Genomic DNA, 13,879 nt, shown 5'->3' on the forward strand with positions numbered 1-13,879 from the left:
AGTGGGGGAAGTGCGCATGCGCTGACTCGTGAGTGCGCGTTTCTATGGTAGCCAGAGTCGCTAGCTGCCAGCTCCAGCAGCCCAGATGTCGTAGTATTTCTGCGTGGCACCGGTGCTGGTGCGGCTGTAAAGCAGTGGTCAGTGGTCACCGCCTCCGGGAGCCCACTTCTATGTGCAGAGGGGAGCACCCAGAGGGGGTCTTAGGGTGAAATTTCAATTTTGGCATATCACCCAGTGGGTACGGTTGTGACCATGGCTATATTAACACTCCCTTCCCGAGGGGACTTCCCTGCCACAGGCGCTGGGTCAGAATGAGGACTGTGTGTGTACCTGTGTCTGGATGGGAGGTTTAGGCACTGTCGCAATATTAACTGGCGGCATCATTCTCTGGCTCGATCTCCGCTTCCAGACTTCTGGGGATGTTGGGCATGGGGGAACAGAGATTAGGAATAGGAGACAGGGGGTGTGTCATTGCGTCTTTCCCTCCTCAGGGTCCTCCCATGGCTTCACAGAAGCAGATGGAGGTAGTGACCAAAGGAACTGGGTTCCGGCGCCGCCCCAAGATGACCACTTACACCCCGGGGACCTGCGAGCTGCTCAGAGGTCAGTGCGTTAAAGCAGCGATCCCCAGCCTTTTTGGCACCAGGGACCGGTTTCGTGGAAGGAAATTTTTCCACTGACGGGGGTGTGGGGAATGGTTTCGGGATGAAACTGTTCACCTCAGATCATCAGGTATTAGTTAGATTCTCATAAGAAAAGCGTGCAACCTAGATCCCTCGCGTGCGCAGTTCACAATAGGGTTCGCGCTCCTTGAAAATCTAAGGCCGCCACTGACCTGAAAGGAGGCGGTGAGGCTCACTAGCCCGCCGCTCACCTCTTGCTGTGCGGCCCGGTTCCTAACAGGCCAGGGACTGGTACCAGTCCACCGACGGGGGTTGGGGACCCCTGAGTTAAAGGATGAGAGAAGAATGGTGGTAGTTATCCTCTGTAACTGAGTTCCCCCGTACCTGACCTGTGGCTTAGCAATTGCTATTTTCCTTTACAGATAAGGAGCCTGGGGTTCAGAAAGCTTCAAAGTTCTACTGCATATGCCTTAGGCGGGGGGAGGTTCAAGGTGCTACAGCTTGGCAAAAGTCAAGGAACTAAAGTTTTTAGAGTAGTTAACTCCTATGCATCCTTTAGATCACACTTTCAACTTTCCCGAGGAAGATCTCTCCTCTTTACCACCACAGTAGGATCATCTGTTATGCACCCTCACACATTTTCCTTCACTGGGCTTAGCACAAGCTGTAGTCAGTTATTTATCTGCCTGCAGCCCAGGAGGCCTCACAGAATGCTTTGTCGTGCAGTGATGATGAAGGAATCCAAACTGACGAACATCCAGCAGCGCCACATCATGGACATCATGAAAAGTAAGGGGCAATCCACAGAGGCATCCTGGCCAGAGGGGATCTGGGGCCACATTCTTTTTTCTTTTTTTTTTTTTTTTTTTTTGAGGCTGAGTCTTGCCCTGTTGCCCAGGCTGGAGTGTAGTGGCGCGATCTCAGCTCACTGCAAGCTCCACCTCCCGGGTTCACGCCATTCTCCTGCCTCAGCCTCCCGTGTAGCTGGGACTACAGGTACCTGCCACCACGCCCGGCTAATTTTTTGTATTTTTTAGTACAGATGGGGTTTCACCGTGTTAACCAGGATGGCCTCAATCTCCTGACCTTGTGATCCGCCCGCCTTGGCCTCCCAAAGTGCTGGGATTACAGGTGTGAGCCACAGTGCCCGGCCTGGGGTCACATTCTTAATGCTTCTTCATGTTAAGGGAGAGAGGACCTCATATAAAAAAAAAAAAAAAAAAAAAAAAAAAAAAAAAAAAACGCTGGGCACATGGCTCATGCCAGTAATTCCAACACTTTGGGAAGCCGAGGTGGGAGGATGGCTTGAGCCCAGGAGTTCAAGACCAGCCTGGGCAACACCGCAAGACCTTATCTCCACAAAAATTTTTTTTTTTTTTTTTTTTTTTGAGATGGAATCTCACTCTGTCACCCAGGCTGGAGTGCAGCGGCATGATCTCGGCTCACTACAACCTCTGCCTCCTGGGTTCAAGCAATTCTCCTGCCTCAGCCTCCTGAGTAGCTGGGATTACAGGCATGTGCCACCACACCCGGCTTAATTTTTGTATTTTTAGTAGAGACGGGGTTTCACCTTGTTGGCCACGCTGGTCTCAAACTCCTGACCTCATGATCTGCCCGCCTTGGCTTCCCAAAGTGCTGGGATTCCAGGTGTCAGCCACCACACCCAGCCCCCAAAATTTTTTAAAATTAGCCAGGTGTGGTGGTGCACACCTGTAGTCCCAGCTACTCAGGAGGTTGAGGTGGGAGGATCACTTGACCCTGGGAGGTCAAGGCTGCAATGAGCTGTGATTGCACCACTGCACTCCAGCCGGGCGACTGAGGGGAACCTGCTCTCAAAATTAAATTAAATTAAATTAAATTAAATTAAATTAAATTAAATTAAATTAAAATTAAATTGAATAGAATATAAAATAAAATAAAATAAAATAAAAACAGGTCAGGCTGGGTGTGGGAGCTCACACCTGTAATCCCAACACTTTGGGAGGCCGAGACAGACAGATCACCTGAGGTCAGGAGTTCAAGACCAGCCTGGCCAACATGGTAAAATGCTATCTCTACAAAAATACAAAAATTAGCTGGGCATGATGGCAGGTGCCTGTAATACCAGCTACCCAAGATGCTGAGGCAGGAGAATCGCTTGAACCTGGGAGGCAGAGGTTGCAGTGAGCTGAGACCACACCACTGCACTCCAGCCTGGGCGACAGAGCAAGATTCCATCTCAAAAATAAAAAATAAAAAAAAATAAAAACAGGTTAGGTGTGGTGGCTCATACCTATAATCCTATCACTTTGGGAGGCTAAGACAGAAGGATTGCTCAAGCCCAGGAGTTCAAGACCAGCCTGGGCAAAACACATACATACTGGGCTGTACCTGTAGTCCCAGATAGTCAGGAAGCTGAGGCAGGAGGATCACATGAGCCCTGGAGTTCAAGGGCAGCCAGGGCAACATAGCAAAACCTCTCTCTACAACAACATTTTTGGGTGTGTGACCAAAAAAATTAGTATTCCTGACCCCTTGCTCCTGGGGAATTGATCTTGTAGAGGCTGGGTGAGCAGAAAAGGTAGACAGGCACAGATCAAAACAGTGGATGGGCCAGGTGTGGTGGCTCACGCCTGTAACCCCAGCACTTTGGGAGGCTGAGGCAGGCAGATCACCCGAAGTAAGGAGTTCAAGACCACCCTGGCCAACATGGTGAAACTCCATCCCTACTAAAAATATAAAAATTAGCCAGGTGTGGTGACCCGGGCCTGTAGTCCCAGCTACTTGGGAAGCTGAAGCAGGAGAACAGATTGAACCTGGGAAGCGGAGGTTGCAATGAGCCAAGATCGTGCCATCGCACTCCAGCCTGGGTGACAAGAACAAAACTCTGTCTCAAAAAAACAAAAAAAAATTAGCCAGGCGTGGTGGCATACACCATAATCCCAGCTACTCAGGAGACTGAGGCACAAGAATCGCTTGTGTAGGAGGTATAGGTTGCACAGAACCAAGATCACGCCACTGCACTCCAGCCTGGGCAACAGAGGGAGACTCTGTCTCAAAAAAAAACAATGGATGGGACCTGCTCTAAGCTGGGCTTTATGGTAGCTGAGAGGTGGGGTCAACCGACCAGACAGGTGACATATTTGGATGGCCTGGGAGAGAAGCCCCAGGGATGGCCAAGCAGGGGGATGGACCGCAGGAAGGATAGGTACCTGCTATCGTCTGAACTGTCCCTCCTTATCCATGGAGCACACAGAAAGCTTTAGAAACCCATCCATAGAAATTAAAGCACCAGTACAAAGATTTGATGTACAAGAATGTTTATTGCAGCATTGTTTGAAGTAGTAAAAAACAAACCTAGAAATAACCTGAATTTCTGAAACTAGGAGGTGTGCTGAATAATGTATCCATTCTAAGGATACTAGTATATAGCTATAAAAAGTAAGTTACATATAAATGGAGTGATCTGAACAGATGTCCATGAAAAAATGTGAAGTGAAAAGTCTGTTATTTTAATATATTACAGTATGATCCAGTGTTTGAAAGAATCTTATATGCACATATAAAATATATGCACATATATCTCTGAACATGTTTGTATAACCATCAAAAAGGAAAGAGACCACCAAACTGTTACCATCATCACTCATTCATTATAGAGCGGTGGGATTGGAAGGAAGAAGAGAAGATTCCTTGTACTGTTTGACTTGTTTTGTTTTTTGAGACAGAGTCTCCCTCTGTTGCCCAGGCTGGAGTGCAGTGGCTCAATCTCGGCTCACTGCAACTTCTGCCTTCTGGGTTCAAGCGATTCTCCTGCCTCAGCCTTCCTAGTATCTAGGATTACAGGCATGCATCACCACGTCCAGCTAATTTTTATTTTTGGGGTTTTTTTTTTTTTGAGACAGTCTTGCTCAGTCACCCAGGCTGGAGTGCAATGATGCAATCTTGGCTCACCGCAACCTCTGCCTCCTGGGTTCAAGTGATTCTCCCACCTCAGCCTCCCGAGTAGCTGGGATTACAGGCACCCACCATAATGCCCGGCTAATTTTTTTTTTTTTCTTAGACATGGGGTTTCACCATGTTGGCCATGCTGGTCTTGAACTCCTGACCTCCGGTGATCCGCCCACCTCGGCCTCCCAAAGTGCTGGGATTAGAGGTGTGAGCCACTGCACCTGGCCCGTTTGACTTCTTTTAACAAGTAGGTATTATTTTTATTTTTTCTTTATTTTGTATATTTTTTTGAGATGGAGTCTCCTCTGTCGCCCAGGCTGGAGTGCAGTGGCGCCATCTCGGCTCACTGCAAGTTCCGCCTCCCGGGTTCACGCCATTCTCCTGCCTCAGCCTCCCGAGTAGCTGGGACTACTGGCGCCTGCCACCACGCCTGGCTAATTTTTTGTATTTTTAGTAGAGACAGGGTTTCACCGTGTTAGCCAGGGTGGTCTCAAACTCCTGACCTCAGGTGATCACCCATCTCGGCCTCCCAAAGTGCTGGGATTACAGGCGTAAGTCACCGTGCCCAGCCAACTTTTATTTTTAAAAAGTGGCCGGGTGTAATAGCTCATGCCTATATTCCTAGCACTTTGGAAAGCCGAGGTGGGTGTATCACTTGAGGTCAGGAGTTCAAGACCAGCCTGGCCAACATGGCCTGTCTCTACTAAAAATACAAAAATTAGCTGAGCGGCCGGACGCGGTGGCTCAAACCTGTAATCCCAGCACTTTGGGAGTCCGAGATGGGGGGATCACGAGGTCAGGAGATCGAGACCATCCTGGCTAACACGGTGAAACCCCATCTCTACTAAAAATACAAAAAAATTTGCCGAGCGTGGTGGCAGGCGCCTGTAGTCCCAGCTACTCAGGAGGCTGAGGCAGGAGAATGGCGTGAACCCAGGAGGCGGAGCTTGCAGTGAGCCGAGATAGTGCCACTGCACTCCAGCCTGGGCGACAGAGCAAGACTCCGCCTCAAAAAAAAAAAAAAAATTAGCTGAGCATGGTGGCACATGCCTGTAATTCCAGTTACTTGGGAGACTGAGGCAGGAGAATCACTTGAACCTAGGAGGCAAAGGTTGCAGTAAGCTGAGATTGTGCCACTGCACTCCAGCCTGAGTGACAGAGCAAGACTCAGACTCAAAAAAAAAAAAAAAAAAAAAAAAAGCCATGTGGGTCCTCCCACCCCCACTCTTCATTCCCCAGGAGGAGATGCTTTGCCCCTACAGTACAGCATAACATCCAGCCAGAGGGTCTTACCTTCCAAGCAAATAGCCTCGTCTATCTACCTGCCTCCCATCCTCGCAGCCCGTCCCCACCTCCGGCCTGCCAACATGTGCCAAGCCAATGGGGCCTACAGCCGGGAGCAGTTCAAACCTCAAGCCACCAGTAAGTGAGGGTCTCAGCTAGGGCCTTTCCCCATCTCCCTGGGGGAGGACAGGGGAGAGGGATGCAAGCAGCCCACAGGGCAGGTGGGAAGGTAGCTAATCATATCCCCATGCACTTTGTACCGATGCTCTTGAGCCTCAGCACATGTTAGCTTAGGGGTATTCAGGGCGCAGAGGAAACCAGTCAGATGGTCCTCTTTTTTTTATTTTTCCAGAGCTCACGATTAGCTGGAATCTACCAATTCCTGATTTTAGGGGCTATCAGGGCTCAAGGCCACAGCCCAACCTCTCCCTGCAGCCCCTACACATAGGTGGCCACTACAGGTATCACCAAGGCCCCAGGTTCCTGAGCTTTCTTAGCCTTGCTCTGCACCAAAGCAGTGTGTGGGTTTTGACAAAACTTCTTTTTCTTTTTTTTTGGAGATAGAGTCTCACTCTGTGCCCAGGTTGGAGTGCAGTGGTGCTATCTTGGCTCACTGCAACCTCCACCTCCTGGGTTCAAGCAAATCTCATGTCAGCCTCCTGAGTAGCTGGGATTACAGGTGTCCACCACCATGTCCAGTTAATTTTTATATTTTTAGTAGAGATGGGGTTTCACTATGTTGGCCAGGCTGGTCTTGAACTCCTGGCCTCAGGTGATCCGCCCACCTTGGCCTCCCAAATGCTTGGATTACAGGTGTGAGCCACCATGCCCGGACTCTTTTTCTTTTTCTTTTTTTAAGAGATGGGATATTGGCCTGGCGTGATGGCTCATGCCTGTAATTCCAGCACTTTGGGAGGCCAAGGCTGGCAGATTGCTTGAGCTCACGTGTTTGCGACCTGCCTGGGCAACGTGGCAAAACTCCATCTCTACTAAAAAAAAAAAAATACAAAAATTAGCTGGGCACGATGATGTCCATCTGTAGTCCCAGCTACTCAGAAGGCTGAGATGGGAAGATGGCTTGAGCCCGGGAGGTTGCAGTGAGTCGAAATTATGTCACTGCACTCCAATCTGGGCAGCAGAGTCAGACCTTGTCTCAAAAAAAAAAAAAAAAGAAAAAAGAAAAAGAAAAAAAAGAGATGGGGGTTTCACTACATCCATTAGGCTGGTCTTGAACTCCCAGTCTTAAGTGATCCTGCCACCTCAGCCTCCCAAAGTGTTGGAATTACAGAACATACCCAGAGTCTTTTCTTGGTTCTTTCAACCTCTTTCTGCCTCTCTTGACAGTACAGTGTTGCTCAGGAGAACCCAGGGTAGGAGCCAGGTGTACAGAAGCCCTGTCTGCATGACCAGGCACCCTGCAGCAAGCACGTGCACTTGGGAACGCAGACCATGAATGAGGGCACCCTTCACGGCCTAACTAGGCCATTTCTTTTTGGCCCTACAGGGGATCTGGAGAAGGAGAAACAAAGACTCCAAAATATCTTTGCCATGGGGAAGGACCCAGAGGAACGGAAAAGGCAGGCCCCTCCTGCACGACAGGAGGCTCCAGCCCCTGAGCAAGACCGATTTGAAGAGTGTAAGGCTCCGATGGACCAGTCATGCTGGGGGTGGGGGTAATGTGAGGAGGGGGCCCAGAATTGGATGCAGCAGTCAGGGGATCCCTGGGGGTCAACAAGTGAGAAACGCTATTTATTTAATATATTTATTTTGAGACAGTCTCGCTCTTATTGTCCAGGCTAGAGTGCAGTGGCATGATCTGGGCTCACTGCAGCCTCCACCTCCCAGGTTCAAGTGATCCTCCTGCCTCAGCCACCTGAGTAGCTGGGATTACAGGTGTGTGCCACCATGCCTGGCTAATTTTTGTATTTTTAGTAGACAAGGGGTCACCATGTTGGTCAGGCTGATCTCGAACTCCTGACCTCGTGATCCACCCGCCTCAGCCTCCTAAAGTGCTGGGATTACAGGCACGGGTCACCGTGCCCGGCCTAGAAACACTATTTGACAATAGAACCACTTCTTCTCCTCAAGAGAGGCAACCTGCTGCCAGCATCTGTCACAGGAGCCTGACAGCCCTCTCCTCTGTCCAGTGGTGAAGGAAATCCAGGAGAGGAAAGAATTCCTGACTGACATGGAGGCCCTGGGACAGGGCAAACAGTACCGAGGAATCATCCTTGCTGAAATATCCCAGGTAGGAGAAACAACCGGGGAAGCGGGGAGGGGAAGGGCCCAGAGCAAGTGTGAATGGAAATACAGGGCCAGCTGTGGCAGGGTTCAGGGGTCAAGCTCTAGCTCACTGCTGTGACGGTTCCTCAGGTTCCTAGCCCTGATATACCCACTTTCCCTGATGCCCTTTGCAGAAACTCCGGGAAATGGAAGACATTGACCGCAGGAGGAGTGAGGAACTTAGGAAGGCTCTTGCCACCACTTAATCTGTCTCCAGAGATAGGCAGCATAGCCCAAGCTCGACCACTGGAGTCCACTCCTCTGCCAGGCAGGGCCATCCTCAGGCCAGCCCACCCTACCAGCCTTCAGCCACATTAGATAGTGGCACAGCACTGCCTGCAGTACCCCAAGGCATACTCAGCAGCCTAGCCCCTGCCCAGGAATGCCATTAGAGCCCGAGACCCACAGCCCCATACACAGAGGAGTAAGACCTGAGCATCCCTAATAGGATGTGTGTCTAAAGGTATCCACTGGGCCTGCTTCCCACCACCTCCAGCCTGTGGCCTGTTCATTTGGTTTTCTGAATTCAGGAATGAAAATGATTCCTTTCTTTCTGTTTTAGGATTTACTTATTTGATTTCTTACTGCCTTAGGCAAGTATTCAATCACAATGATTAACTGGCCAATAAAACATTTTGAACGTGGGTCATTACAAGCACCATTTTGTTTTCAGAGGGATAAGCTTATTTGTTCAAGGCGTTAGAATTTGTCGAGCACAGATGGTTTCCAGCTACCTGTTTGCATATTTCAAGTGGCAATGGGAGCCAACCTCTTGGGCACCCCATGGCTGGCTTCTGTGGCAGGTGCTGAATTCCACTCTGTTAATGATCTCAATAAACCTCTGCAATGGTTCATCATCCCTCTGTGAAAACTAGGTCTTAACGAGATACCACAGCCAAGGGCATTTAACTGGCAAGCAGTGTACTCGGGATTCAAAGCTGGCTTTAGCTTTATGTCTTTCCACTATACCCATGACCACAGAAAGAAACATGAAAGGGTGGGAGGGACCTAGAGCCCTGGCCTGGGAGTTCCAATCCCAGCATGTGCCGTGTGACCTTTCTTGGGCAAAACCCAGCAGCTCCGTGCTTGTGCATCTGTGAGGCCCTGCTGGGAAGGAGCCACCCGACACCGTGTCCTGTACACAGCACATCTGTCCCCTCCCCTCTAGTTCCTGATACCCAAGATCCCTACCTTCTCCAGTATTCTGTCAGTTGCCTGTCCCAGTAAATCACCAGAATATTTTGGAAATATCAACGCTGTCTCGGGTACCTGGAGGGAGTCTCATAATCCTATCAGGCCACATGACCCAAGTTTTGGTTTGCAGAATAAACACGGCCCTGAAGTGGTGAGGCCCCGATCAAGGGCCGGCTCAGGGACATTCCACGGAAAGCCTCTGTGTCCACACACCCTCAAGAACCTGAGGGCAGAGGGTGCAACCTGAAGGGACAGTTGTCCTCCACCTCAAAGGCCCCATCATGTGGTCAGGAGGCAGCAAACCAGAGAACCCCAGGACAAATCCAGCCCACCCTGGACACACAGTATCAGCCAACCCTTGACTGATATGACCAAATGACACATATATAAAATCTGGATTTCTAGCTTCTTATGACAAACAAAGGATCTGGCAACACCGGGCCCACATTCAGCCCCACAGGCCACAGGTGACTTGAGTGAGGAAGGCAGCCCCTCAAACTGCCTCCAGCTCACCCCTGCCCCTGCCAGCTTAGTTTCCTGACACTGAAACAGCCCGTCAGAGCTGTCACTTGGGTTCATGCGTGTTACCTGTCTGGCCCTGGAAAGGCCCTGGAGTTGGTGGCTCCAGCTCCAGCCCATGCCAGGGGCTGCATGGCCGAGGAGCCACCTCTCCCTGCAGAGGAAAGGGATCCTGCCCAGTGGCAGGCGGTGAGGGCAGAGATCCCTCTTGGAGGATGGCCCAAACATGGCCTCTGGGGGACCAGAGATGCTCAGCCACCAGCTGTGGCAGAGGCAGGCGGGAGGGCAGACAAGGCTGCCGCTATGGCCAGAGGCGGCAGGCCACTGGCAGTTGAGGTTGTCTGTTTATTGGCGAGGAAACTCCTCGAGAGTTAATACAGTGTGATCTTTTCCCAGAGGTGTGTAGAGGGAAGGGGGCCTAGAGGCGTCCCAGAGATAGCTTATAGCAACAGTGCTTTGACCAAGAGCTGCTGGGCACATTTCCTGTAGAAAAGGTGGTGGCCCCCATCACTCCTCCTCTCCTATAGCTATCCCAGAGGGGCGAGTGGCCATCAGGCCTTCGGTGGGAGGGAGTCAGGGAGAGAACAGACAACAGGGGAGACAGACCAGTGATGACCACGGGCGGGAGCGAGCCTCTCCCCTGGACCGGGGTGGCGGAGGAAAGCCTAAATGAGGGGTCAGACTACAGACGTTAAGGAAACGAGATGAGCACGTGCTTCGAGTGTACCCTCTTCCTACCTGACAACCAGGGACCGGAACTGCAGCCTGGGGGGCAGCACTGAGAGCAGCCAACAGGGCACCCACCTGCCCCAGCATGGCCATCACAGCCCTGGTCCTGGCAAGGGAGGCTCCCTGTGGAGTAAGGGGAGACGAGGGAAGCTGCTCCTGGAACTGTGAGGGAGAGAGGGATGGATTTGCCCGTCAGGCCCATTCACGTCTGACAGTACAGGCCTCTCAGTCATAAACTCAGACTTAACTGGAGACTTCAGAAACAGAGCTCCTGAGTGAGGGAAACTGAGAGCCAGGGGCGCCTGCCCAGGACAGGAAGACAGGGACTCAGAGCCAGGGCTGGGGCAGGAAGAAGCCAGTGCGGCCCAGCGCCACTTCCTGGCCTGCCTGGAAGAGCAGGACCCTGGAGGTGGAGACCCAGGCCAGAGTTCATGGCAGGGGCTGGGCAGGGTGAGGGGGCGAATGTGCTCAGCAGGCGCCCCTCCCTGGACCCTGGGACCCTATTTGCCCCTTGGGACTGCTCATCAGAATCAGGTTGGGCAGGGCCAAGTCACCGCTGCCTGGGGCTCGGAGAAGAAAGAAAAGACTCTTTGGCCCAGAGCAGTCAGAGGCCCCTGAGGAGGAAAAGGCCATCACCCCGAGGATCCCTCCCCTTAGTCATCTTCCTCCTGACTGATCTGAGGGGAGCAGGGCATCCCCTTCAAACAGAGCACAGCCCAGGAGCTGGTCCAGGAGGGGGCAGTCCCCAACTGGCTTCTCGTGCTGTTAGCTCTTGTCTCTGGGGGACTTGCTCTTGGCATCACGTTTGTTTCCTAGCAGTTTCAACATCTTCATGGTCTTGAACTTCCCCTTCTTCTTGCCCTCGGGTTCAGCCTCCCTCTGGAACTCTGCAGCACAGACAGGGGAGCACTTAAATGGAGAAGAGGAGTCCATCCAGGGCAGGCTAGAGCCAGTGACAGGCCTGGGCATGGCCAGCAGGGCTCAGCCAGCCCCACCACTTCCTGTGTAGAGCCTGGGAGGGACAAGCCACTCACCTTTCCCAGCCTCTGTCTCTTCATCTAGAGGATGGGGCCCATCCTCCCCCTCCCACCTCCAGTGTTTGGGGAAAGATCAGGATGGTCAGCACATGTAAGAGCTCTGCAGAATCCAGGAATTCTTTTTTTTCTGGAGACTGAGTCTCATACAGGCTGGAGTGCAATGACGCAATCTTGGCCCTCTGCAACCTCCACCTCCTGGGTTCAAGCGATTCTCCTGCCTCAGCCTCCCCAGTAGCTGGGACTACAGGAGCCCACCACCACGCCTGGCTAATTTTTGTATTTTTAGTAGAGACGGGGTTTCACTGTGTTAGCCAGGATGGTCTCCATCTCCTGCGCTCATGATCCCCCCTGCCTTGGCCTCCCAAAGTGCTGGGATTACAGGCATGAGCCACCACACCCGGCCTAGAATCTGGGAATTCTGAAGCATGGCATTCATTTATCTTTTTCTTTTTTTATCTTTTTCTTTTTTTTTTTTTGAGACGGAGTCTCGCTCTGTTGCCCAGGCTGGAGTGCAGTGGCCAGATCTCAGCTCACTGCAAGCTCCGCCTCCCGGGTTTATGCCATTCTCCTGCCTCAGCCTCCCGAGTAGCTGGGACTATAGGCGCCCGCCACCTCACCCGGCTAGTTTTTTTTTTTTTTTGTATTTTTTAGTAGAGACAGGGTTTCACGGTGTTAGCCAGGATGGTCTTGATCTCCTGACCTCAGGATCCGCCCGTCTCGGCCTCCCAAAGTGCTCAGATTACAAGCTTGAGCCACCGCGCCCAGCCTTTTTTTTTTTTTTTTTTTTTTGAGACAGAGTCTCTGTTGCCCAGGCTGAAGTGCAATGGTGCAGTCTCAGCTCACTGCAAACTCTGCCGCCTGGTTCAAGAAATTCTCCTGCCTTAGCCTCCCAAATAGGTGGGACTACAGAAGTGTGCCACCACACCCAGCTAATTTTTGTGTTTTTAGTAGAGATGGGGTTTCACCATGTTGGGCCAGCCTGGTCTCAAACTTCTGACCTCAGGCGATGAGTCCGCCTCAGCCTCCTAAAGTGCTAGGATTACAGGCATGAGCCACCGTGCCCGGCCCCATTTATCTTTTTTTTTTTTTTTTTGAGACGGAGTCTTGCTCTGTGCCCCAGGCTGGAGTGCAGTGGCGCTATCTCGGCTCACTGCAAGCTCCGCCCCCCGGGTTCACGCTATTCTCCTGCCTCAGCCTCCCGAGTAGCCGGGACTACAGGCGCCGCCACCTCGCCCGGCTGGTTTTTCGTATTTTTTTAGTAGAGACGGGGTTTCACGGTGTTAGCCAGGATGGTCTCGATCTCCTGACCTTGTGATCCGCCCGCCTCGGCCTCCCAAAGTGCTGGGATTACAGGCTTGAGCCACCGCGCCCGGCCTTTTTTTTTTTTTTCTGAGACGCAGTCTTGCTCTGTCGCCCACACTGGAGTGCAATGGCACGATCTCAGCTCACTGCAAGCTCCGCCTCCTGGGTTCATGCCATTCTCCTGCCTCAGCCTCCCGAGTAGCTGGGACTACAGACGCCCGCCACCACGCCTGGCTAATTTCTTGTATTTTTAATAGAGATGGGGTTTCACTGTGTTAGCTAGGATGATCTCGATCTCCTGTCCAGTACTCTTTTAACTGTTCCAAGCACCACTTGGTCCCCAGGAAGCATTGCTGTTTGGGCCCACAGACTCCAACAAAACCAGCTGCAGATCTCAAGGGGGAATGCACAGCTGAGGGCAAATCCACCTGGGAAGACGCCTCCCATATACCACAGTCGTCTCTCTGTGGGCATCAGGGCATCCCACGGCTACCCTCCAAGCCTAAGCCACAGCCTTCCTGGCTGTAGGCTGGCCTCTCTTGCTACACACAGCCCTCTCTGCAAAACAGAGGCTGTGGAGTTTGTACACAGCCATCCTGGTAGTGCCCACTCCAATCCTCCCTTCAACCAATCCCTCCCTTCCACCCCCAGTGCTGAAGTTCAACTGGGCACCAGCCTCATCCCCAGCAAGGGCCTCACCTTTCTTCTTGATCATGGCTTCCAACATCTTGTCTTCCTCTTCCTCCCTGAAATAAGCAGCAGCAGTTAGGCTGGGCATGGTGGCTCACGCCTGTAATCCCAGCACTTTGGGAGGCCAAGGTGGATCACCTGAGGTCAGGAGTTTGAGATCAGCCTGGCCAACATGGTGAAACCCTGTCTCTACTAAAAATACAAAAAGTAGCTGGTTGTAGTGGCTCATGCCTGTAATCCCAGCTACTCGAGAGGCAGAAATAGGAGATTTGCTTGAACCTGGGAGGC

At 51.8% G+C, this 13,879-nt stretch overlaps 2 protein-coding genes across 5 annotated transcripts in view; one reads left to right on the plus strand and one right to left on the minus strand.

Moving 5' to 3' along the window:
• The first annotated feature begins 18 nt into the window (after window positions 1–18).
• Window positions 19–8,764, plus strand: C19H22orf23 (chromosome 19 C22orf23 homolog). 2 transcript variants are annotated; one of them, XM_007975727.3, is made up of 7 exons: window positions 19–137; window positions 492–603; window positions 1,350–1,412; window positions 5,793–5,975; window positions 7,342–7,473; window positions 7,985–8,085; window positions 8,255–8,764. In XM_007975727.3, exons 1-7 carry the CDS (start codon window positions 45–47, stop codon window positions 8,324–8,326), a joined length of 756 nt encoding a protein of 251 aa, XP_007973918.2. In that variant the 5' UTR covers window positions 19–44; the 3' UTR covers window positions 8,327–8,764. The 2 variants fall into 2 exon arrangements, with proteins under 2 accessions (XP_007973918.2, XP_007973921.2); XM_007975730.3 differs by having other exon boundaries at window positions 45–205.
• Window positions 8,765–10,158: 1,394 nt separating this feature from the next.
• The window catches only part of MICALL1 (MICAL like 1), a 35,951-nt gene continuing 32,230 nt past the window's right edge, over window positions 10,159–13,879 (minus strand). For all 3 annotated transcript variants that reach the window (XM_007975723.3, XM_073006722.1, XM_073006723.1), the window contains 2 exons: window positions 13,601–13,647; window positions 10,159–11,449 (listed from right to left, as the gene is read on the minus strand). In XM_007975723.3, coding sequence (XP_007973914.3) covers window positions 11,328–11,449; window positions 13,601–13,647 — 169 coding nt within the window. In that variant the 3' untranslated portion in view covers window positions 10,159–11,327. The remainder of the gene's footprint in view (window positions 11,450–13,600; window positions 13,648–13,879) is intronic.

This window comes from Chlorocebus sabaeus, chromosome 19 (genome assembly GCF_047675955.1).
Source record: "Chlorocebus sabaeus isolate Y175 chromosome 19, mChlSab1.0.hap1, whole genome shotgun sequence".
Lineage (NCBI taxonomy): Eukaryota > Metazoa > Chordata > Mammalia > Primates > Cercopithecidae > Chlorocebus > Chlorocebus sabaeus.